At 31.9% G+C, this 27,275-nt stretch overlaps 2 protein-coding genes across 2 annotated transcripts in view; both read left to right on the top strand.

Moving 5' to 3' along the window:
- LOC129226695 (nuclear receptor subfamily 4 group A member 2-like) overlaps positions 1 to 6,384 on the top strand; it is a 33,668-nt gene extending 27,284 nt beyond the window's left edge. The window contains exons 7-10 of the mRNA XM_054861324.1: positions 128 to 288; positions 1,855 to 2,060; positions 2,861 to 3,039; positions 3,825 to 6,384. Of these exons, the coding sequence (XP_054717299.1) occupies positions 128 to 288; positions 1,855 to 2,060; positions 2,861 to 3,039; positions 3,825 to 4,081 (803 nt within the window). The 3' untranslated portion in view covers positions 4,082 to 6,384. The remainder of the gene's footprint in view (positions 1 to 127; positions 289 to 1,854; positions 2,061 to 2,860; positions 3,040 to 3,824) is intronic.
- A 14,333-nt stretch (positions 6,385 to 20,717) lies between these two features.
- LOC129225846 (zinc transporter ZIP11-like) overlaps positions 20,718 to 27,275 on the top strand; it is a 30,785-nt gene continuing 24,227 nt past the window's right edge. Inside the window, exon 1 of the mRNA XM_054860367.1 lies at positions 20,718 to 20,778. The gene's annotated coding sequence lies outside the window, so the exon portion shown is untranslated. The remainder of the gene's footprint in view (positions 20,779 to 27,275) is intronic.

The raw sequence follows: 27,275 nt of genomic DNA, 5'->3' as shown, positions 1-27,275 counted from the left end.
CGATAGGATAAGGAAAAGACCGGATCAGCAATTGATAAATTCCTTTGGCCGCGCTCTTCTACGCTATTGTTTCTGCTCCAACTTATAGATTTAGAAATTAATTTCTTTTTGTTTTGTTTCTTCTCAGTTGTAAGAACGGACAGCTTGAAAGGAAGACGCGGCAGGTTGCCTTCCAAACCCAAATCCCCTCAAGAATCCCCACCATCACCACCTGTCAGCACCATCACAGCACTGGTCCGAGCCCATGTGGACACCACTCCAGATCTTGCTAACCTGGACTATTCACAGGTATTAAATTTATCACTCTAAATTTATTTAATTTACGGAAATTATATTTCATTTATGGTGATCAAGTGTGACGAAAATGTCAGCACGGCAATTTTGCCCCTTATTTTATGTTTAAAATAGCAACTTTTTACGCTCTTTGAAAAAACTTTGATTAGTAATAAATCAATTTCTTTTACTTTTTTCACTTGCATTTTTTTTTCGAGTTAAAAAGAAATCCTATTTGTTTTTTACTCTTATAAACTTATATTTAATCATAGTAGGAGGAGGTCATGGCACTATTTGCGTCATTGAAGTTTTAGAGAATGTTTTAGAGGTCTCTCTCTCTTTTTTTTTTGAGATATTTTGTCTTGTTAAATTTTTCACCCAGTTTTTAAATTCATCAATTTTTTTTGTCTCTATATCATCTGTTAAAATTAATCAAAAGAGTCAAGATAATTATTTCCATAAAAAGATCGATGCCATCAGTTTGTTCCGAGTTTTAGGCGACAGATAATTTTATGTATGTAACGTTTTCAATGATTTGCCGTTTTCAAAAACCGATTATGATTCAATCAAAGTCCTATAACAGGATCATCAAACATCTACATGAATTTGAACATTTTTAATTCCGTGATTTCGTGATTTATGGAAATTCAGGGGTGCTCACAGAAGAAGGGGAGGGGGGATTTTAAATTTCTTTTTTATTTATTAAAATTTATTTATTGATTTATTTTTTATTCAAATTATTATTATTTTTATTTTGTTTATATTTTAATTATTTTTTTTTTGTGCGTGTGTGTTATTCGCGTTGCACAGAACTTTTCCAATAAAATAATAATAATTAAAAATAAATAAATAAATAAACAAATAATATTTTGAAAAAATAAACAAAATAAAAAAAGAGAGGTAAAAAAAAGGAAATAGGGTTGAAGTTTTTTTTTGGGGGGGGGGAGGAGGATTTGCGCCTTTGAACTTAGGGGGGGGGGGATGGGTGACCCTATGGAACCTTACAACTTTTCTTTTTTTTTCATCGTTTAACACTTCTGCCGATGACATCACAAATGATCGTTTAACACTTCTGCCGATGACATCACAAATGATGAAATGCCATTCAGTGTTGCCATTCACGGTCCAAAATATTTAATTCGCATCTTTACTCACGTGTATTGGCAACGATATGGTTCACAGCAAGTATAGAACGCAATTGTACTTCGCTTCTTGATTATCATAACGTGGAAATGCGGTAGAAAGATGTGCCATAGTGCATCATTTATGACGTCATAAAGACAACGCCTTGTTTGAAGAATCGGACATTTAAAAAAATTAATTAAAAAAAAAAAACTGTTGGGAAAATGAAAGTATTTTCTGAGTTCTTCTATTTTTTTCGCTTATTCTATCAATTTCAGTGACAAAAAGTACTACTTTTGACTGAAGGAAACAACCCCATTAACTGTGCCATATGTGTAAGGAATGCTGAATCGTTCAAAAAGCTTTTGAACGATTTTATTTTCTCACTGTATCGTATAAAATATGAAAGGCAGTTATTTTTTTAATTAAATGGACTAATCGTCTATCTTTTATGTTTAGTACACCGAGACAGCTGGTCAGAGTCAGGAATCTGCAGCAGCTCCTGATCAAGTGCAGCAGTTTTATGAGCTTCTGGTATCGTCAATTGAAGTTATAAGGCAATTCGCTGACAAAATACCTGGATTCGCAGATTTTCACAAAGATGATCAAGAACTTTTATTCCATTCCGCTAGCTTAGAACTTTTCTCATTGAGGCTAGCCTATCGGTAAGTAAAGCAAACAGCTTTTGAATGAAATTAAACAACTACTAAAAAATCTGCCTAACAATAAATAAGTGAAACAAAAAGTATAGAATGGACACAGAACGCAAGCTGTGTACAATATAAACAACAGCAATCCATTTTAATTAACAGTCATAATCTCCATGCAACAGCAATATTTATGTCTACTACTAACAGCCAACAAGATTTGGGAGAAAATTCATTACATCCCCTTGTTTAAAAAAAACTGGCGATCATTTATAAAAATTTCGGAAATTCATTTAAATTTTTAGTACAGATTAGCACTTGATCGCTTGAAAAAGATTTATATTTGTGTGAAAACTAGTTTATCAAACCTTTTTGAGAAATAGAGGAGGAAAAAAAGAAAGTTCTTTATTTTTGAAAGTAATTAGTTCTAAAATTTCCAGAGAAGGTCAACCACAGTTGCTATATTTGGTTGTTGACTAAGGAAAAGTCAATAATTTTAAAAACTTAACAAGACAATCTTTCTTCTAAATCAAATCATTTTTGAAGGATATATAATTAAAAATTCACCCACTTCAAAGTTGTAACTACGGAAGAATAAATTTTCATTGAAATATCTCAGGATTGTGGTGTTGACATGAGTTACCACTTCAATAAGCATAATAAGGATTTTGTTTAAAAATGATAAAAATAAATGCTATGTATTCTAAACTAATTTAGCGTTGCTGTTTTTTGACACAATATGTCAACTACACATGGCATATAGCTGTTAAATACTATTAACTTTTAACTTTAAAGAAAATGTATTTTTCATCTTTCAGGATTCATCCGGAGGACGAGAAATTGACTTTTTGCAATGGTGCTGTTCTCAGCCGAGAGCAATGCCAGCAAATGTTTGGGGAATGGCTAAATATCATCTTGGACTTCTCCAGAAGTCTACACAGCATGGACATTGATATATCTGCTTTTGCGTGCCTTTGTGCTTTGACCCTCGTTACAGGTGTGTTACATGACATTGAAAAGTTTCTAGGGACTCTCCTTAAATGATGTGACACTCTTTTTGTAAAATTTTGATCCCCCTCCCCCTCCTTGTCACATGTCATGCTATTTTCATAAACTTATTCCTGTAAAGATAAATGCGTGATGTCACGCTTCTTCTTATCATCTCCCTCCCCCAATTTCACGACCTCCCCCCTCTCCCTTCAAAGTATAACATCATTTGTTGGCAGCCAATTAGGAAATATTTTGATTACTAAATGATTGACAAAATAAATAAATAAATAAATATATTAGCGATAATGCAATATCAAGTTCTGAGGTCAAGCACAATAAACATTGTTTTTCATAAATAAGAAGTACTTTCCGCCACATTAAATTTCTAGGAATGGTTTTCGATAGATTTCTCTTACAGTGTGTAAATTTCTGGTGTAGAAGGAAAAAGGAAGCGTGAGAGATTTTTTCCCCAGGGAATACAATGTGTTAATGTTTTAACATGATACTGACCAATTGTTAGCTATGCGAAAACAGAAAAACTTTCTTTGATTGCACTTTTTGAAAGTGAATTTATAATTTATTACTGACTTGATCTAAAATATCGGTTTTTTTTGGACTGAAGGTAACTAAGTAAATGATCGGCAACTTGAACTTAAACCTAAAAATTAGAAACCATAGTAGTATTTCGAAGTTTATCCTGTTTGAAGTCATTTTATAACATTGGTAATCTGTTTCTTTGTTGTGTAATATTAATGAAACTGGACTAAATTTTCCTCGTTTGTTTCGTTTCAGAGCGTCATGGACTTAAAGAGCCTGCACGAGTTGAACAGCTGCAGATGAAAATCATAAGTTCCCTGCGCGATCACGTGACGTACAACAACGAGGCACAAAAGAAGAGACACTATTTCAGCCGCATCCTGACGCAGCTTCCTGAACTGCGAACCATCAGCGTTCAGGGACTCCAAAGGATCTTCTATTTGAGGCTGGAAGCACACCATGTGCCTCCACCTCCGCTGGTCGAGAACATCTTGTCCAGCCTTCCCTTCTAGACGAAGGGAAGAAGCAGACGTCCTGAAATGGGAAGCCGGCCACGTCCGGCCATTTTGTTTAACCCGAAGCTCGGGGTGGCGAGCAGGGTGCGAAATTCGAAACGGCATGACCCGTTCGCCAGGGATGCGGGGCTACGGCCCCACCTTGTGCGAGGGCATGACCCCTCCTCGAGAAGCTTTCGCACCCTGCCACGAAACCACCCTGTTCCAAGATTGAAACGCAGAAGAACTCTTACTGTGGATTCTTCTTCGCCAGTAGACCAAGTCACGTGTCCAAGCGTTCTTTAGTGCAATAGACTTCTTGCCAGTAGACAAGGGGAGGGTGGGTTCGCCCCTCCCCTTTATTGCTTCATCCAGATAGGAATTCGTCGTCGTTTCCTCGCAGAGAAATCGATTCTTTATGTGATAGTTTTCTTGAGAGAATACATGCTTTTCCTGTGAGCAGAGAACTCGTAGCCAAAGAATACTTTTCGTTCGTCTTCTTCATCTCATCTTCACTATACCTCCCGGTGAAATATCGTGATATTTAAAACAGAGCTCGAACATACTATTCACTACATTTCTTATTTACTTTTTTTATCTTCCTCTAAGTCTAAGTAGATCCTACATTGAAGGACTACTTTTTTGTGATCTGTTAAACTGTATATATATCGGTCGAGGTCTAATAAATACTGGTACGTTAAAAAGAGAAATTCGCGTAGAAAAAAATATGTTAATAGTTGAAGTAGAAAAAATGATATCATGAATAACTTTAGAAGGAACTTTCTAACTCTGTTGGATGCCTTTAATCGACTACGTAGGACTTTAATATAAATTCTCAGATTATGTACCAGTATAAGTCTAAAACTACTCAAAACGAAACAGTTAGAGATTCGGTGGTAAATTCAATATGATCTCAAGGTTTTCACCATTAGTTCCAATCTGCATAGGGTAATAAAAATATTAATCATTACCAGTAAGCATCGAATTTTGCTCTTGGTACGATTACGTACGAAATCTAGTCCGTTTGGTATAAGATTTTTCATTGTAACTGGTATACGGAATATACTAAGTAAACAAAACGACTGGAAGTAAAAGAAAAAGAAAAAGAATTATCAATTCAGTTGGGAGGGGGTGGGGCGCTTCAACATATCAGCTAATAATGAGAATATACCAATAAATGGTATAGATGCACGGAATGCATTTTGGTGCGTCAGTAAAATGGGAACTTAACTCTGCTTTTAAGATCATATGCCTTCAAAATAATATTTTTCGTGAAAAAAAAAGTATATCTTGCATTCATTTCACAAAATTCAGTATTTGAAATGTACACTAAAATTGTGGACATTATTTTGTAATTAAAAGTATTTTTGACTGTAATTCACATTCAAAATATAAAACAGTATAGTTGAATGAGAGTTTTATTAAAATCTTGAAACTTTATGAACTCAATTCCCTTATAATGCTCTTGAAAAGTCCTATTTTTTAGCAAATAGTAAGCAGTAATCTTTTAAACTATTATTTGAAACATATGTGTATATTTGGGCAATATTTTGAATATTATAAAAGTTTTAAAACCAATGTAAATTATTTTATTATGTGCAAGATAGTATCAAAGCATGTGTGAAATAATCCTTTAAATCTTTTGGCTTTTCGTTCAATTTTCCTATGAAAAATCAGTTTTGAAATTACAGTCTAATTTCTGTAAATATTAGCCAATATTCATTCTCTTTGGAGGTAAGCACGGAATCTTGAAATCAAACATTCCAAAAATCAAATTTTACTTCAGGGAATTTTTTTAACGAAATATTTTATTTATTTTATCTGGATTCGAGCTCTGTTTCGGATGCATTTTGCGGAACATACACCGACAGAATGCATTTTTTGTAGATGAAATCTTTAAAATAGTGAACGATTGTTGAAAATGTTTCTCTAACACCCAACTGCTTTACATTCACGATTTTTCATCATTTATGTCTAGTAATATACATTCTACGGCATATAATTTCAACATTCGTCAGCTATCTCTACAAAACATGATGTTTTATTGAGCGAAAGTTACACAGCTTTACATTGGATGTTAAGCATTCGTAATTGTCTTTATCATGTTGCCAAAATTAGATAACTAAATTTTGAAAAAGAAATTGTTGAAAATTATTAGTGCAATATTTTTATGATATAGTATTATTCGTTACTAAGTTATTTGTTAGAAATTTTAAAGTATATGCACAATTGTTGTTAAAAATGAAGTTATTTATTTTTATTGAAACTGTAAAATTGTAAACATGTGGCAAAATCAGCTATTTTGATTAAAAATTTAATTCTTTGTTGCTTTAACAAATTGTTTTTGTCATACTTTTTAATTTTATTTTGCTTCTATCAATAAACAAAGTTCTACAAAGGAACCATTTTACAGCACACGCCTCTTAGAATTAACTTTTAGCGTTTGAAAAAGTAAATCATTTTAAAAGCATGAAAAAAACTAAAGGATTTGTGCAATAAAAATTTCAGATCGTTTTACATGAAGTCCATCCAAGAAATCAAATGCTCTTACTTAATGTACACATACATTTAAAGTCAATTTAAAAGTCTTCAGTAAAAGAAATGTACACATGTACGTGAAAATATCGCACAATTATACACAAAAATAGAGGAAATAACGAATTCATGATTGTCTCTCTCTGCGTAATAAATTAGCTTTAAAAATTAAATTAATGAATTAATCGTGCATGTCATGTGTACAAATATTTTGTCAAGAACGTAGAAAACAATATTAAAAATAGTTTTGAGAGTTAATTTTAACCAAAAATTAAATACTTGGATCTTGAAAGACTATTTGGAAATCAATGAAAACACATTTCTCTAGCTCTTGGTTGCATTGGGATTCTTATTTCGCCTACTAGAGATTTAAAAAAAAAGCGTTGTACAAACGGTTTTCTAGTTTTAAAATACTTGCTGCATTCTAAAATGTGTTCAAAATATTTGCTGCATTATAAACATCAATAAAAAGAAGAATATATAAAAATGCGTGCGTTCGCCAAACATATTGTAACAACTCTTTCTCAAACGTGAAAAAATATTTTCTAATAAGTCCAACTTCACATAAATCATACAGTGGAGTAAGTATTGGCTCACTGAACTTAATACATGATTTAAAATTTCAAATTGAAATATGAAACAAAATTATATATCACAGGGTGATCGCTACAATTAGATTAAAATTCAGTTATTTCCCGATTTTTGGGAATGTGAAAACTAAATTTAAATGATGTTGAACTGTTATTCTAACATTTAGTATTTGTCTTCTTTCGAACAAAAATTTTCAACAAAGGTGAGGTATTTTGTTTTTACCAAACTTACAGTTACTTTGCTGTTGCACTATGCCGACGATACACACACCCACACACACACACACATATATATATATATATATGTATATATATTACTCCCCCCCAATTATACATAATTTTGTTTCAAAAATTATTAAATGTTATAATTATGCTGATTTTGCCACTCTTCGTTGATGTATTTCACCTTAGTTTTATGTTCCTGTCATAAGAAAATGGCAAGATCGTGTTAATGCAATAAAGCTTAGACTTAGGCTTAGATATGCTACTACACTATCGTCAACTCATCCATTCCGACATAGTTTTATGTGGAATTCTCATTCAACACTACATTCTTTCAGCACATAATTTTAATTCATCTCATTTTCGTCATGATGCTGTTGCCACGAGGCAACCACAAATATGTTATAGAACTGTTTCGTTTCTAACATATCTTCAATGTCATTAAGCCTCAACATCGGTCTTCAAGTATCTGGCAATGAAGGCAGATCTGAAAATCACTGCACCACGCATTATGGCTGCTTATTGTAGCGGACACTTCTAAAAAGTACTTAAAAAAGCTCTGTGATGTATTTTTTTAAATCTTCACTTAAATCTAGTCGTAATTTATGCCATATGTGTTCGATGGTTGGACTTTTGTGTATGGATATCGTATTCTTTGAACTTATACTCTTACGAGGCAGAGTTACATACGATTTGAGCTGAGACAAGTTATTTTCAAATGATGAAATTATGGAGTTAGTAACTATAAAGGCAAACAAAGAATGGTTCGTCGGAAAATTTGTAAATACCAACTACTGTTCCCAACTCTTATTTTATATTTTGTGTAATTTGTTTTCGTAAAAATTATTGGGAATAATTATTTATTGTTTTTCATTGTCAAATGTTATACTAAAGATACACTTGAATGAGAATCTTGTAGCATTTCAAAACAAATGTGTTTTTGTTCTTAGATTAAATAACGAACACAGGTTATGATTTCATTAATGGAGTGTTGGCGATATTAAGGTAGATCTTAGCACCTTCTTCTTCGTAAGTAGGGTCATGGCCCTACTAGATGGCGCTGACGTTAAATGGGCCCTGACAATTTATGACTTTTCTGTGTTAAACCGATGCAGCTCATGCATCCACAAACAATGACAACTTAATGGAAACGGGAGTTCCCGGTAGCGCCCTCTTTGTTGCCATGAGTTTCAGCGATTGTCACGGCCTATAAGAATTAAGTGGGGCCATGGTTGGATACAACCAAAGATAAATACATATTGGCGATACTAAAGTGAGCCTAGCACATCTGGTTTCCGCCGTTTCACGAAAATGATGCAGTTGACGAAAATATTTCCATGTTGGCAAAAAATTATTACTTTGTCAGCATAAAGAGACGAATTTCTCAACCATTCTTCTATTTCGCCAGCAAACACGCAAAACTTCACTTTCAAACAGTGTCTTTCACTTTAAATCAAGTTTACTGATGCATTTATGGCAGTGGAACGATTGAGCTATTTCCCCTTATCGATTTGAAATTTTGAATCGATAGACCGTTGTCGAGGTGAGTTGTTATTTGCCCTGCTTTGAAACAAATGGGCTTATGATTAGCTTCTTCGACACTAATGGTCACTCCAATAATGAAATATTTTGGATCATCTGGTATTTTATAAGAACATTATCACAGAAAATATTTCTTTATTAAACTTTGAACTTTGATTTTATTAAAAATAATCTTCATGTTGCCTTTCGTTCAAAACTTGTATATAAAACATTTCTCTTGTAAAAACCATGCTTATTGTTGCACTAATTGTTACTATTCACAGAAATTTATGAATATTGTTGTAGTCATGTAAAGAAATTTCCTTTTAATTGAACAAAAAATATATATGCAAGTATTAAACATATCTTTTTAGCTGATTAACTCGTTTCTTACTGTACTTTAAAACGTGAAATATTTATCAGTGTAAAATTCTCAGTCTATGATTCAATTAAAATTGAAACTTTATATGTATTCGTGTAGCAGTTAAATCTCAAGTTGTGCAGGATGCTTGTTTACTAAAGAAAGAGTTATCAAATTAATTTCTAAGCTTTAAAAAACACAATGCATTCGTTTTATGAGCAAAAAATTATTTTAGCAAATCCAAGAATAGAATGAGAACTGCACTTGGATTTTTTTCTCTGCGTGATTGTGCATGTGTCACATTGGGATTTGACTGCCTAAAAATGTTGCTTTTCAATACAAATGTTTTATTTTCATTTTGTTAAGTGTTGAGACCTAAAACTTAGTTTTCTGTTTCAACATCATGCAAACAAGTATAAAATATAGCTGTCGTGAAAAGGTAATTTATAAAAACTTCAGGGTTTTTCACTATAGTTCTTACTTATTTGTTTAAACAAATTTTTTGTGCACTAATAATTATATTCATTTATTTATTGAGAGAATTGTCTTAAAGGATAACGTGAAACTGTTGTATGCAATGAAGCAGTTAAGTTTTTGGTTGATCATTTCTTTATGATAGTCACTATAAAATATTTCACTATGATTTCCACTCCTAGCTTAAAGTTTTAATGCAGTTTTCTTGTTCCCCAGTGATATATTTTCTAATTAGTGGCTGGTTTTTAACCAATTGTTACAATTTTTGAAGTTTTTTTTATCTAAATTATCTCAGAGTTTGTATAATTGCAGTGGAATTGTTAAGGGGGTCCGGGACACATTTTGAAAATTTTTTTATTATGTACTTTAGAGTTTTGAAATTTTTTGAACTGATTCATCATTTATTTAATAAGCAAAATCATAACATAAATATGAAAAAAAAATATTTTTTTATTTAAATTTAATTAGTTTTTTTCAAAAAAATGGGGTTGCTTTAAATTGCTATAACTCAAAATATTGTTGGTCAATTTTCAATTTTTTTTCAAAAAAGTATGCACAAATATCTAAGCTTTAATTTTTATTCGGCGATTTTAAAAATATTGATTCAATAAAAAATAAAAAATATTTGAAGAAAAATTTCGAAAAATTCGAAGATACTTTTTTTTAAAAAAAGCATAATTTTTGCAGTAAACGTTTTTTTCAAATTCGCCGAATAAAAATTAAAGTAAATTGCTTGAAAAAGATATGCTCCAAGTTTCATTACTTTATCTCTATCGGTTCCTGACTTATAAGAGTTTGAATGCAAGAAATCGGGAAAAATTGCATCATGGAGAAAAACGCGTTTAAAGTTTTAAAGTTATGTACACATTCGTTAGATGCATGCAACAAAAATAACTATAACTTTCGTTCTATTTAAGGTAGAAACAAGATTCAAACGTCCTCTTAAGCAGAAAAAAACGGAGCAATTTTTCAAGTTATAAAAAAAAAATTGCAAAATTTGAGGATTTTTGTGTCCCGGACCCCCTTAAATGAAAATGCGACCTTGGAAATCCAAAAAAAAAAAAAAAAACAGTTATGAAATCTGATGTGTCATAGTTAGAATCTTGCTCTAGTTTTCAACGGGTTCCCTTTTTTAAAACTCAAAATTTGATAATACCTCTGAAAAAAGGGTTGTGACAAAACAAAAAAGAAAGAAAGAAGTGAAAAGAAAAGGAAAAAAATTGCATCCGAATTTATTCAAAACGGATAATTTTAAGTGCCTAAAAGGTATAAGTTTTTCATTTCTTTACAAAAATAAGTTCCTTTTTTTTCCCAAAAAATTCTTTGAAACTCCATATAATATAATGCTTATATGGTTGCCAGATTCATTAAGGAATTTTGAAAACAATTTTGACAACAGACGACTTTTTAAAAATGTAATAAATATTTGAAAAGTACATTCATAATACCTATTAAATGAAATCGTATGTTTGTAAAAAAGCAATTGATAAATTAACTTTGTAAAAAAAATATTTAAACGGAAAATAATTGGAATACCTTCATAACTGATTTTGTTGGATCATTTCGACCCCTACAAGTTACTTGTTGTTTAGTCATAGCGATTTCCGAGGTCTCTAATTTCAGAAACTTCTTCGGAGCAGGTTGTTTCGATTAAACAAATAAAACGAAAGCATCAGAATGAAGTGGAAAATATTGCCTGTGATTTGCCCGTACTTTGAAGCCGCACGTTTCAAAAATCCATAACTTTATGGCAAAGATAGTTTAATGACATTTAGATTGAGACTGAATCTTTAACAAAGTGTATTTTTGAAAGCTGTCTAGCTCTTTGCGGATTTCATTCAAAATATAGCGTTTCTTTCTTACCTCAAAAACGCTCGAACTGGCTCTAAAAACACGTTCTAACTGTTTATCTAAATTTAGTATTTATAATGTGTATATTGGCAACCCGAACTGCTTTCGTATCATTTTCTTGTTATTTTTACATAATACAATATTTCACTAAAAATTGTATAATTATATTAACTTCTTCACATTTGCATGAAATATCAAAATATTTTTTTTCTTCCGAATGATAGTTGATCTTTTTATGAGTATTGCTTATTTAATTTATTGAGTGCCAATACAAAATAAAAGTTATAGATTGTTGATTTTTTTTTAAACTTAAACCAAGCTTAAATTATTGAATGACATTAAGTGTGAATTGTGACGAAAATAATAATATAATAATTACAAAAACTTTAAATACTTAAAATATAGCACATTTATTCTGATTATTACGTGTAGAATATTCAAATTACTTTTACTAGAATATTTGTTAGTTTTACATTTGTTGAGCAATATAATTAAAAATACACTTTGGAAATATATTTATGTGATCAATGAAACTTCTTTTTCCTTTTTATAAATGTTTTTTAATATTTATTGTTATTTTAACTTCTATCATGTGTTTTTGAAATGATTCGGTCATCGTTGTAATGTAAATGAAGCTGTTTAACATGGTATTGTTGAAAGATTCGTCCTGTATTTTAAATGAAATCGCTTTAGGCGTCAAGCTATTGGAAATGCAATTGATAAAATGAATGTTTAAAGTGCAGATATAGTTTTATATCTGGTGGGAGGGGATATGGAAAATATCCTTATGCGTTGTTGACAAAATGTCTTTTCAATTGTATTCTAACCCAGAGATAAAATATTTTTGCTTGAATGAGTACTTGTTCATCACACACAGGGCGTCGCGCCCCTAGTCAAACTTTTAAATATTTTATTTATTGTTATTATCTGTATTAGAACATTCGAATAAAATACAAAGTTTATTATTGTTTCTGAAAACACTTCTTTTATTGTGTGATTTTCTTTTTTCTTTTTAGCAATCACGAATTGCTTATTGTTTTCACTTGACCGTGGAATGACGTCCGTCCTTTGGTTGTATTTTTCTATTCTTGTAATGCACGCGTCTATGTACCTCGGAATCGAATTATTTATAAAGGACCTTCTCGTCTTAACACAATCATTTATACGCCAAAACAGTATCCATCACAGAACATATAGCATCCAGCCTCTGGCATTCATTTGAATTTTGACGTTTTGAATTCAAATTATGGTTGCGATGAAAGCCATTAGTGGAAACAAGAAACCCAACGAGTAGGGTCCTGTCGCAATTCGCGATTGCGGAAAGCTTAACTTGAATTCAAAACCTTAAAATTCATTTTTTTTTCTTTTACATATTTCTTTCTTTGGAAAATAGAATTTTTACTTAGTTACAATAAGAAGCAACGTAATTAATGCACAAATATTGCAAGTTGTTGCAACTCTTACACAGTGATGTTCCCATCAATTTTTCTGAGCGTATACTCCCAGTTATCCACTACGCACAGTATGATGTGTATGCGATCATATACATAATATGTCATATTAGGAATTTTTGAAGCTTGAGGATATACGCTATATGTCTAAAAAATGTTTGAGAGTATGCGGCGTATATGGAGTATACCCTATGGGAACACCACTGTTCTTACAATTTTTGAATTAATTACGTTGTTTTTCATGGTTCTTTCTTTGCACAAAGTCACTTCTTCATTCCTGATTATTTTTACTTCTTCTCTGAAGAACAGTGGTACCCAAATTTACCCTTCCAGGGTTTTACCAACAAAAGAGAAAATTGGGAGTGCGTAAGATTTAAATAGGGGCTCACAAGACTAAATTCCATTTAAGCAGGTTATCACCAGAACTTTACCGACGTGCTAACCATTTACATATTAGTTAAAGATAATTTTCATAAATTTGGATAAGTAGGGGAATGTGGGGCAAAGTAAAATAGTTAAAATGACTGAACTTTTTCAAAATGAATTAATTGGAAATTTCTTTTAAAAATTACAATACATACATATAGAAAAAATTACAATACATACATATAGAAAAAATTACAATACATACATATAGAACAATGTATTTTACAATAAACTTTAGCTGAGACTTGATTTCTGGCAGTAGATTTTCACCTTGAAAAAAAGGTGGAAATTTTTCATTTTTTTAATGGGACAAAGTGAAAAATAGAATATTTTTCTAATGAAATTTTTTTTATTCAATCATAAAAATACTTTTAATCGAATGAATTAGTAAATAAAAAGTTTAATGAATAAATAAAACGATATTGTAACAATAAACGAAAAACTAAATTAATTAATTAATATATAAAAAAAAATAAATAAGTGGGTAAAAGAGTGAATTAGTTAGAAAATAAGTGAATGAATGATTAAATAAGTGAATTACTAAATGAAAGAAAGTAAACGAATGAATTAATAATTGAATACGTAAGTGATTAAACGAATGATCGAGTGAGCAAATGAAATGAACTATTTCAGTTCGCCCCCTCCACTTTATCCCGCATGTACTTGACTAATTGTATAAAATATTTAAAATACAAATTAGCTTAATATTAACTAAATAAATTCTGCACCGAATGTAAGAAGGTCTCAATTAATATTTAAAAGGTTAAAAACAAGAACTTTATCATTTTATAAAACAAAAATATGACAAACAAGTGGTCCTTGAATATTGTAAGGAAAATAGGCTAGTGGTTCACGAAATTTCGCACAGTACAGTACTTATTATAATGCAATTGTTAGAATATTTCCAATACAAATAGAAATAGTACTGCTTGGGTTTTTAAGTTCTAAAGCAAGTTATTTTACCAGTTTATTTTTTTTATATTCATATTTATTTATTTATTTATTATTTATTTTTATTATTTTTGTTTTATGTTTTATTATTTATTTTTTTTATTTATTTACGGGATAAACCAAAATTTCACCATCAATAATAACAAACAAAATTAACTTCATACCGCAACGTCGTAAAACGCGAGTCTTCTATGAGATACTGAAATTTAGCTCAGCGATGACGAGTTGTTTTTCTTACAATTGCACTGCACCAGCAGAAAAACAACTTCTACAGAATTCGTATGTATTTTTGCCGATAATAATATACATGGGGTTTGATGACTTCGTGACATTTAGAGTAGGGATGCGCCGATAAACAAATTGACCGATAACCAATTAATTGACCTTCGATAATCGGCCGATTAATCGGCAGAGCCGATTAGCAATCATACTGATTATTATTAATACTATTATTTTCTCTATTATTTTTTTTTTATTTTACAATTTCGACTTTAGATAAACAGTTAATAGTTTCTTCTATGAGTCAATTCATTTTTCTCCATTTTCCTAATTTTCCAAAAATAATTTCAAAATTTTATCTAATTTCTCTTCGTCAATTTTCATGCTATTGTTAGTTAAATTAGATTATGGGTATAAAATTTAAAAGACATAGCAATTCAAAAATAGTGGGTAGCCTACTATCAGCATCCTAATTTCAGATAACCTTTAGTTAAAATTTGTTTTTTAATTATTAGTAGCTATTTAATCCAAGTCTTTTATTCTTCATAAAAATTATAAGGTTATCTGAAAGCACTAAACTACAGAGGAAAAGTATCGAGACATGAGAAATGTTGCAACATTGTATACCTGTGTATTTTACTCAAAATAGAAAAAATAAATGAAAGAATAACATTACTTTAACCATCAGTTTGTTTGTTTCAAAAAATATTAAAGTCAAGACACTGATATTTAATAATAAAAAAAATATAATTTGCAAAATGTTTTATGTAGTCATATGTATAGGTAAAGGAACAAAACAATTGAAAAAAAAATACAATTGTGTCATCAAAAGCTGGGATGAGGGTATCATGTACCCATAAACTTAGTAAAAGATCCTGTTTTTCTTTAAAGGATTAGAAAACTTTTCTTTTTCGTTGGAGAGAGTTACGGGGACGTTGCAGCAGGATCATATACACATTTGTTTAGCCTAAAATCGCATTTCGCAAGTTTCAATGTCGAAAAAAAGTTCCGGGGGAACACGACCGAACTTTTTTAAACAACACTGAAGGAAAAAATATCATATATCCCTCATCTTCTCTGGGGGGGGAGGGTGCAAATCTTCACCTATATCCGCGAAACTGCTACGAATCTGAGAAAGGATAGTTGGGGGGGGGGGGGGGAGAGGGGAGGGATATGATTTCGAAACAGTTCGAAAATGTGAGGTGAGTAATTTCGACGTAGTATATATGGGGCGCAAATAGACGTGAACCCGCCTTGTGGTAAGAAGTATTTTCTGATCTCTAATGGGGTATATTCAGGAACTGGCATAGAGGTTAGGGCTAACCAGGTGATCTGTGAGTCTACATTTTGAATGTAAATGCTAAGTACTGTAAAAGTTCGTTTTAAAATTCAGAATTAAATCGATTAAATTCCCCTACTCTTTTATACCCCCGACACATAAAAGAAGGGGGTTATAACTTTGACGTGTCTGTGTATCTGTGCAGAACCGGATTAACATCTATTTACGATTATAATCTAGACCAAACTTACAGATTACGCCTCACCTCACATATCCGAACTTTATCGAAATCATATCCCCCCCCCCCCCGGGCATTACCAGAGGAGTAGCAGCATTCAGTGACAAAAGTGTAGATTTCGTGCTCCTCCCTGTGGGACAAAATGAGGGATGGGTTTCTTTCTTTGTTTTCCTTCGATGAGTTCAAAAAGGAGGGGGGGGGGTCGAGATTGCTTTCCCGTGAATTTTTGGAAATTGAAGCGTTTGAAATGCAATTTTAGGCCATTTAAGGCTATTTAACGGGAAGTAATGGCATTTGGAGCTCGCCCCGGAAAATCTTCGTAACTGAAGTCCTACACACGTAATTGCACGTTTTCTATGATGATGTTGGAGAAAGGGATGAGTTCGGGACTCTCTCCCCGTAGAAATTAGTTGTTAAAACGAAAATTTCGACAATATTTTCTAACGATGCTGGGGAACGGTGGGAATCGGGAGAGCTCTCCAGAAAGCCTAAAGCCCTAAAGAGCAATTTTCAATGATTCGTTTTTTCTTTTTTTTGATGCGGGGCGATTGGTGACTTTACGAGGAAACTTTTCGAAACTGAAAACCAAAAATTGTTGAACATCTTTTATGACGTCTGGGACATAGATGGGGTTTAACCGTTTTTCCCAAGAAAAATTTCGAAATTAAAGACTTAAATATGGAATCGGAAACCATCTCCGATGACATTACGAGAAGGAATAGGGTTTGGTAACTCTTCCGTAGCTGTTTTGAAATTGAAGTTGCAACAACAAAATTTTGGACGAATTTCATAATATTAGAGAAGGGATGAAATCGAGTTAGCTCTCATAAAAGAATTTTAAAATTCAGGTCATAAAAACAAAATCTTAGACGATTTTCAATAAGGTAGGAGGAGGGCTAAAATCAGGGTCCAGGAGAGTTTTCGAATTTAAGGTCCTAAAAACAAAATTTCAGACAATCTGATTAGATATGAAGGTGGGTCGCAATAAAGATCTTTCCCCTGAAAATAATTCGAAATGAAAACTTTAAATATGCATTTGTAAGACCTCTAATGCACCTGACAGTGCTGAGTGACTGGATGGGGTTTGGAGAATCTCCTCCGGAAAATGTTTGAGATTTTAGATCATCTTCAAAATGTTGGGAACGGAGGGGGGGGGGGGCTTCAGCACAAATGTTTAGAAGTTGAGGTCATTAAAACGAAATTGTTTGCCTTCTTCGATGATGCTGGGGAGAGAGATAGTGTTTAGGACCTTCCCCAGAAATTTTTCGATATTTAAGTTCTAAATGCACAGTTGAAGATCATCTTTGATGACGTTGTGGGAAGGGATGTGGTTCGTTGAGTCTCACTCGGCAACTCTTTGAAACTGATGTTTGAAAGAAAAATAAGTTTGTATTATCTTTAATGATGATAGTGGAAGCGGGTTCATGGAATCTCCTCTGAATTTTTTTTAAAATTAAAGTTATAGAAATGAAATTTTAGGCTACTTTTGGTGACGTAAAAAGGTGGAAATAGACTTAGAAAACTCCTCCCTCCCTCTATTTTGCTTTACTCATAATCTTTTTTTTTTATTTTTAAAAATATGTTGTAGAACATCCTGACCTACTTTTTGTTTTCCAAAAACATTTACCTATTTTAGTTTTTCCATAATGGAACATTCATATTTCCCTATCAAATTTTTGTGTTTGAAAAACAAACCCTTTTTGCCCCATTCATCCAATATCAGGATTGTTGAATTTCTTGATGTACTTTTGCTTTCCATTAATTTTTTACCTTTTAGAAAGATTTAGAGCTGCTGGTGTCTCTACCTTTCAATTGTTCTAAATCACTCTTTCTCTCTATATTTTAATTTTTCTTCCATTTAAAACATATTTCGGGCATCCCATGTTTTTCTATCCACTTTGTTGTGATCTTCGTAATGAAATTTTGAAAAAAAAAAAAAAAATCATAAAAATAATATGTTGGAAGCAAACCCCGATAACTTACATCATTACACATCATCGTATAGTCGGCCCCCTTTTGTAGTCCAGACTACTTGTTATGTCGGTGGCAAAACAGGCCATTTTTTAAGTTTCATCTCTCGCTATGCTTATATCTTCCCTGTGATACTTGATACATCAAGCCATGGGGTTTTATTTCATTATTTTCTTTTCTTTTTTATTCTTTCGCTGTCTTATCTTCGATTGATCTTGAAAGAGGAAGGGCAACAGGATAGTGATGCATAGACCTTCTTTAAGGGGGCTGCAGAAGATTTGCAATTTTAGGGGGTTCGGGGGTTTTCCCCCGGAGAAAATTTGAAAATACATATGTATAATTCTGCATTTTGAGGACATATAAGAGCTGTTTGGAACTACAAAAATACCAGGGGAAAAAATCGGATTTTTTTTTTGAGTCATACACTATTTAACAACTTAAGATGGTTCAAAATAAAAATTGTTTTTGGTTCGACAAATCGCTGACCTGACAGAGTGGAAGACCGAGGGAAAAGAAAAGATCACGCATTGTGCCACTTGCTGGCATCTGCTTTCGGTACAGTTAAGTTTATAATCATCCCTCCAAATCACCGACAAACACAGCACTGAATTAAATATAAAATAATTAATAGTAAATTATGCTTTAAAAGGAATGGTGTACACATTTAAAACATGTATTTATAAAGTAACATCTTGCCAATTCGGACAATTCATATTTTATGCACTTGATAGGAAATAAAATTGAAGCACTTTTCAAGAAATTTCAAAGACTCATTTAATTATTTTCAAGGTGTCGAGAACAATTAAAATTCTTCAAAGCAATTCATTTACACTTTCCAGTGTCTGACATTTTAATACTTGATTGTACAGTTTTACGGAATTGTTCGAACTTTGTATGAAACACCTATTTTAAGTTTAATATGTACCATAGATTTCTCTTTACAATTTTTTTTTCAAGTATAAGTAGGGCAGCGAACGAAAAAGAATAGAGCTAAAGTAATATTTTTAACTTGTGCTAAACAGATCGACAGCATGCATCAAAAGTAAGATAAAAACAAGCAGCAGAACTTCCTAAACACTGAATTTGGGAATGAATCAATAGCAAGATATGGAAACATGTGAGTCACAAAACTTTATCTCAATCAATATCAGACAGAAAAAAGAAACCATGATTTTTACATTTTTGCTGGATGCAGTAAAGAGTTGAATATGGCATATTTTGGCATCTGCCTCCCATTTGTTAGAAATTTTAAAATAAAGAGTCTTTCGATTAGGGCGGGCAGATGTTAGCGGCCTATATGGCGATGTTTAGGTGACGTCTGTCTTATCTGCTGTTTATTATTCAGTCACTGATGCCAAATCACCAAATCTGTTCTTAGGCCGGATGTGTCCCGTGGGCCATATGTTAGACATCGCGTTCGTTTTAGACAATGATCGAATGACCTCCCCCCCTCCAAAGGCACTTTTTCGTTTCTCAGTAAGAGTAGATAAGACAGTACTTGGTCTAGTTCTGCCCCATTTTTACTGTCTCTTTAAATTCTGTTGCTCTGCCTATCTTACACAAATGCAGACCTGAGAAAAATCGTCCTTTATGCCGAGTCAAGGCTTCACTCGATACGCGTATCAAGTGAAGCCTTGGCCGAGTGATATATTTCAGGGCTGCGGAGTCAGGCTGATTTTGGGGTAAAAGTGTAAGAGTTGAGAGTCGAAGTTTAAACTTTCACGAATCGGAGTCGGTCCTTTTCCCTCAAAATCAGCAACTCTGCCAGAGCCTGCGAAGTCGGACTGATTTTGGCATGAAGGAGTCGGAGTCGAAGGCTCTAAAACTCCCAGAGTCGGTCATTTTCTCTCCGACTCGCATTCCTGGTATATTTTACGTTCATTTTATAACTCTGAATTTTTTTTCCCCAAAAGTCGATTACAGAATAAAATATACCATTCATATACTTTTTCCGACAGATCTGTTGAAAATACCGACTGTCGAAAAAATCTAAGGGGGTGGGTCATATCTCACGCGCCCCCTCTCTCCAAGTCCTTGATTGAGGTTAATTAAAATCTTTGATGACGGTCGGGGCTCCTCAGGGAAACTTATTGAGCTAAAGTCCTAAATAAGAAGTGTTATCTTTGGTGACATTAAGGGAATTGAGATGATTCTAAGGATTTCTCCCGAAATACTTCGTTATGATATAGGAAAAGAGAAGGAGAGGAGGTTTTCTCCTGAATTTTCTTTTCGCAACTGATGTCAATTTTACGCTATCATTGAAAAGAAAGAGTTCAGGGATTCTCCCCTGAAATATTTAAAAATTAAAAATTCACATTCAGGTTATCTTTTGCCACGTTAAGTGGAAAGGAAAGATTAGGGATCTCCATCCAAAATTTTGCAAAACTAAAATCTTACAGTCGCAATTTCAGACTATTTTTGGCAGGAACGTTAGGGAAATGGTGGTGGTTCGCTGGTGTGTCCAAGCTGCTGTTAGAGCAAACGCTTTACGCCGCTCGGCAATAGCAGTTTCCCTTTTTTTCCCCCTAATGTTTTGCAGTGAAATGAAGTGAAGAGAACTTTTCCCTTTCTCTTATTATTTTTTTCTTTTTAAATGCTGTGTTGTTCTTCCGCAAGTGTTTTTCTTACGTTCGGTTAGGGACCGAAAGATTCTGAAAGCATCAGGGTGAAATAGTGCAATATCTTCGCTTTTCAACTTGATTTTCTCATCGTTCATGCTGCCATCTAGTGGATAAATGTATGAGTATCGATCAATAATTATTATAAAAATAAGGTTGCAAAGCCCTATTAATGGAGGTTCTCCTTCTTTCTTTTTTTAGTATTCATTTATTCTTTATAATTGGCAAAAATAAAAATATTCGAATAATTAAAATGGCTAATAATTTTGTTTACGGTGGAAAAAAATAAAAAAATACTTTTTCATTTACGTGCATGATTATTTACATTAGATAGTGCAATCTTTTATAAAGAAAAGAGAAGAAGACTGCATTATTTTTGGTTACTCTTGGTATAAATGGGTGAATAAATAAATTTTCAAATTCGTTAATATTTTAGCATGATAAAAGTCAAACCGCCAGCAATTGTTAGTAATAGTAAAATTATTCAAATAGACAAGAATAAGGTAGCATATTATATATTAAAGGTTTTTTCATTTGTGTTATTCTGAATAAGTATATTGCGCATTCACATGAAATAGACTTAATATATGTAATAGCTACGATTCATGAAAACAGTAATTTAAAATTGGACGAAAAAATTGCAAATATTCAACTTCGCTAAAAAGTATTTTAGAAATGAAAAAAAAAAAAAAGCATTAACAGAATTATTTTCTTTCTATTCATTTACTTTTTACAATTAGCATTCGTATGAATTAATGCCAGGTGAAAAATAACTACTTACAATAGAATAAAAGTTATTAAACTAGTTTGTTGATAATCATATTTTTAAAAAATGAAAATGGTGCTGAAAAATGTCTGTTAGAAGTGAAAAACGAAAATTTTTGAATGAAAAAAAAAATTCAAATTCGTTTACAGGAAATTTAATGATGAACATATCAGTCAAAAACAAAAGCACTCAAATATTTTACTCTGCAAGACTCTCATATATATATATGTGAAACACATTTTCTATGTTAAAATTCTATAATAGTTTGTGATAATGATAAAGGTTAGAAATGACTACTTAACGTCAGGGATTGTGATTTTTTATTTATTTTTTTAATCAAAAAATTCGGATTTTTTTTATTTAGATGTTTTTTTTTTTTTAGTCTTGAAACATTTGTAGACATCATTATCATTATTGATCTTTTAGTGCAAGTCCAGAGGCATAGTTCATAGTAAATTTTTATCATAAAATGTTTGTACATTGTGCATTGCAATCTAGAATTTTTTTCCAAGTCCCTTCTTTCCCCTTTTTCACGCAATTTTCAAACAGAATTTTCTCCTTTAATAAAAAGAAAAATGTCACACATGATGATAGAAGTTTTACAATGACAATTAGAAATCCTTGCGTACAAATTTCGTTACTGCTAGGTTTCAACTCTAGCTGGTCTGCCCCCCCCCCCCCTTTCCCCAGCTACTACCACCAATCGTTCAACTATACTTCTAGGAAACATTGGTGCTACTATATTTTCTAGAATTATAATTTTTATACTTTTTTCAAGATAAATTCTTAAAATTTGACAATTTTCTATGTTTATCAGTCAGAGTCGACTAAAGTTCTGAAATAAATTCAATTGGGGTAAATAAGGCAATTGTTAGTTAATTAATAAATTAATACTTAAAATGATTGAATAAGTAAACGAATTGAACTATGTCACTTTGCCCAGCATGCACTTGACTAATTTAAGAAAACGTTTAAAAAAAAAAAAAAAAATGAATTTTGACAAATTGAATTTAAATTATGTTTTTCGCAATCACGTGTTTTTTGCGTGTGTGCAGGCATGTGTGCTGTGTAAGTGTGTGTGTGTGTTTGTGTCTGTGTGCAGGCGTGTGTGTGTAGGTGTGTGTTTGTGTCTGTGTGCAGGCGTGTGTGTGTAGGTGTGTGTTTGTGTCTGTGTGTAAACATGCGTGTGTGTATGTGTGTGGGTATGTGTGTAGGTTTGTGTGTGTGGTTATGTGTGTAGGTGTGTATGTACGCGTGTGTGTGTAGAATATGGACGCAACCTGGAGACGGTTTTCGCAAGGGATTGGCATCGTGAGAACGATGGACGGTAATGGCAGAGGGAGGCGACGGAGAAATAGAATCATAGCACGCCAAAAAAACAGTCAAGTGGGGAAAAGAATAAGCAATCGTGATTGCTCAAAAAAAAAAAAAAAAAAAAAAAGTTCTCGACTGACAACAAGATATTAAAATATGAGCACCATTTTTTTTAATCCTAATTGTTATCATTTTTTAATACTCAATGTGTTCATAATTTGGAACCGTACACGCTTTCGATTTTGTCAATACTTATTGTTAACTGCTTGACAATCTTACTTAATGTTAAGCAGTGTTCGTTGATTTAAATCAGCTTGATTTAAGTCATGATTAAAATCATGATTTTAATTAAGTAATTTAGAAAAAGAAACCATTGATTTGAATCAAGAAATTGTTTTAAAAAAATCATTGATTAAAATCAGTTGATTTAATTTGTATTTAATAAATTTGAATTTTTAGAATGTATTGCTCTAAATTTAACTGCACTGCATTATAAAATCTTAACTTCAACTGGCTAAACTACATAGATTATTCTTGCAATATTGCTTTTATTCTAAAATTACAATTCGGAAAAAAGTATATATAAAAAATTGCATTTTTTTCTTATACACCATGACTTTAAGTAAAGTAATTAAGTAAACTTATTAAGTAAAGTAATTGTTTAACACATTATTTTGCACTAAAAATGTACATCATGATGGAAACCTTATCATTAAGCCAGGGGTGCCCACCAAGGGGGGCGGAAGGGTCATGCCGCAGAGTGATCCATTGAAATTTTTATAGGGGTTGCTTTTAGGAGTATTTTTCTCAATTTTGGGGAGCTCTTGATAAGCGGGGGACACTTCATGACATTTAGGGGGGGGGGGTGCTCTTTCCCTTTAGGATGAAGGGCACCCCTGATTAAGCAAAGCGTTAAACAAAATCGCATCTTATCTAAACGTTATAACCTATTTCTGAATCTTAAGAATTTATTGAATTATTTAGAGAACTAATGCTAATTTTAAGAGTAAGCTAAAAGGTTCATCAGTTCAGGCTGGTTATAATCAAGTTTCAACAATTGCCTTATTCACCCCAATTAAATCTATTTCAGAACTTTTGTCGACTCTAAGCTGATAAACATAGAAAACTGCCAAATTTTTAGATTTTTTCTTCTAAAAAATAAGAAACATATAATAATAGGAAATAGGGGCACCACTGTTTCCTAGAAGTATATAGTTGAAGGATTGGTGGTAGTAGCTGGGGGAAGGGGGGGGCAGAGCAGCGATTTGAAACCTAGTGGTTGATAGTCAAAATTTGTTCTGAAGGATTTCTAATTGTCATTGTAAAACTTCTATCATGTGTGACAGTTTTCAGTTTAAAAAAAGAGAAAATTATACTTGAAAACTGCTTGAAAAAAGGGGGAAAAGAGACTGGGGGAAAAATTGCAGATTACTATGCACAATGTACATGTACAGACATTTTATGATAAAAATTTATTATCTATTATGCTTCTAGACTTGCACCAAAAGATCAAAATAAAAATTCTATGAACCTCTCTTTAAATTTTAAACGCTAAATTTATTTTGAATCATACATTATTTGTGTTAAAACTGGTCTACTTATACCTATTATTCAAACATAGCTACTGCCATGAAGTGAAAATAGCTAAAAAGTTGCTGTTTCATCTATTGTGTGGGAAATATATTATGTTTTTAAATGTAAAGTAGGGTTGGATGGGGTAAGCCCAAGGCGACATTGACTAGTGCCGCACCCCAATCACCCCCATTGAGTAATAATAGTCATAATATAAAATAATAATATGAGTTTTGCATATCTAAGCTGTGGTACACACTTTAAGTTGTCTTTTTCATTGATAAAATAGTGCATCTTATATCACTGAAACGGGTGTTAATATTTTAAAAAGACTTTTAAACCATGCAATTTGCCGCCCCTAAAACTAAATTGAATTTTTAGTTATATTCCGAACTATGCTTTGCATGTCCAAGCACTGATACACACTCTAAATTATTTGTACTTTTACCCTTGAAGCCGTGAATCTTATGGCGCTGGAACAGATTTTCATACTTCGAAATTTGCCGCCCCTAAAATCTGCCACCCCAAGCGGCCGCCTACCCCAGGAGCCGGGCGTGAGTAAGGAGTAAGTGGGTTACCCCTTTTAATTTAAATTTAAATAAAGCATATCTAAAAATACGGTGCGGTACATTTTTAGTGTGAAATATTTTTTTGACATTTATAAGATATTTACCGTCTTTTAAATCTGTATCATATATTAAAACGAAAAACAAAGCAATTTTATTTGTGAAATTTATTGAAAGTCTATAGGAACATATATTTTACTTTTACATATAAAGGTGTGTTTAATGAACGTAATACAGTTGATTAAGATTAATTTGAGTAAATTTGCCAAAATCATAAGTAAAAAAAAATAATTGGAAACACTAAATGACTGCGTCTTTGTAAAAAAGAACCATTATCGTTTCATCTTCAGTAATTTTCCCAACATCTTCTGCACAATGCCAAAAAAAAAAAGTGTCACTATTTCTATTCGTTCTTGAAAATTCAACACTAATTTTAATTTGTAACATCAACTTCCAAAATTAGACCTACTTAAATCGAACGTTTCACAAAAACATAATCACCAGCTTTAACAGTTTTTAGCTCAGCTATCAATTCCTATACTAAGTCGTCATAGTTGTCTTGTATTTCGCCAATACAAATACTTAATCAGAGTTGCTCTTTATTTTGAAATTCCCATTATTGTAGGGGGACTCTACCCATAGTGAGGGGGTAGGTATAATACACACTTACTTAGTAGATGGATACCCACACTTACCACGTATAGCAAAAATGTACGGGGTAAGTGGGACCCCTCCTCTTAAACACTTATTAATAATATTTTATTAAAAAATTCTTGTTGCTGTATGAACTTTAAGTTATACTATAGGTGAAAAATTAATTATCATAAAAATGATAAAAACTAACCTGGAAACACTTCTTTGAAAAATGTTGCTCGAACTCGCAAAAAAAAAAAAATTCATATTTTTTTTTTTTTTTTTTTTTGACTAAGTGCTATGCCATAGAAAAATTTCACGAATCCCAAATATGGGCTAAACCAATTACTGTGATGAAATTTAACATGATCTCTGCGGTCTCTTACCGCAGTGACCCACGTCCCCCAACCAACCCTAATATACAAATGTTTCAAGATTTAAAAAAATCTGATTGAAAAAATCCGAGTTTTTTGATTCAAAAGAAAATTAAAATCACAAACCCTGACGTTAAGTAGTCATTTCTAATAACAATAACATTTATCATTATTACAATAAAACTATTTTCATATAGAATTTTAACATAGAAAATGTTTCACATATGAGCATCTTGCAGACTAAAATGTTTGAGGGCTTTTTTTTTTAATTTTGTTTTTGATGCAAAACCTTAACTCATATTTTAAACTGATATGTTCATCATTAAATTTGTTGTAAACGAATTTGAATTTCTTTTCCAATTAAAAATTTTCGTTTCTCACTTTTAATTAACTGACATTTTTTCAGCACCTTTTTCATTTTTTAAAGATATGATTATCAAAAAACTAGTTTAATAACTTTTATTCTATTGTACATAGTTATTTTTCACCTGGCATTAATTGATAATGAATACTAAGTGTAAAAAGTAAATGAATACGAAGAAAATAATTCCATCAATACTTTTTTTCTTCATTTCTAAAATATTTTTTTACCGAAGTTTATTGAGTACTTTCATCAGTTGAGGTTACATAAATTTTTTTGTTCATAGGATTAATTTTACATCCTCCAAAGGTAACAAATACCAATTCCCAAGAACGTCCAATGTTTGTCGTCCAATTTTAAATTACTCTTTTTACGAATCGTAGCTCTTACATACCCTAAGTCTATTTCATGCAAATGCACAATGTATTTATTCAGAATAACCCAAATGAAAAAACGTTTAATAATACTACTTTATTCCTGTCCCTTTGAATAATTTTATTATTACTAACAATTAAAGGCAATTTGAATTTTATCATGTTTATATATAAAATTTGAAAATTTATTTATTACACCAAGTGTAACCAAAAATAATACATTCTTCTCTTTGCTTTATAAGATTGCACTAAAGTTAATAATTATGTATGTAAATGAAAAAGTCTATTTTTCATTTTTTTCCATCATAAACGCTAAATGTAACCTTTTTAATTCTTCAAATATTTATATTTTGGCTAATTATAAAGAATAAATGAACACGGAACAAAAAAGAAGACAACTTTGAGGGCTTTGCAACTTTATTTTATAATTAATATTGATTGATACTCATACATCTGTTCACTAGATGGCAGCATGAACGATAAGAATATCAAGTAAAAAAGCGAAGATATTGCACTATTTCACCCTGACGCTTTCAGAATCTTTC

The sequence above is a fragment of the Uloborus diversus genome, chromosome 7 (genome assembly GCF_026930045.1).
Source record: "Uloborus diversus isolate 005 chromosome 7, Udiv.v.3.1, whole genome shotgun sequence".
NCBI classification, from domain to species: Eukaryota; Metazoa; Arthropoda; class Arachnida; order Araneae; family Uloboridae; genus Uloborus; species Uloborus diversus.
The sequence above is the reverse complement of the archived record's forward strand: the minus strand, read 5'-3'. Positions and strand labels throughout refer to the sequence as shown.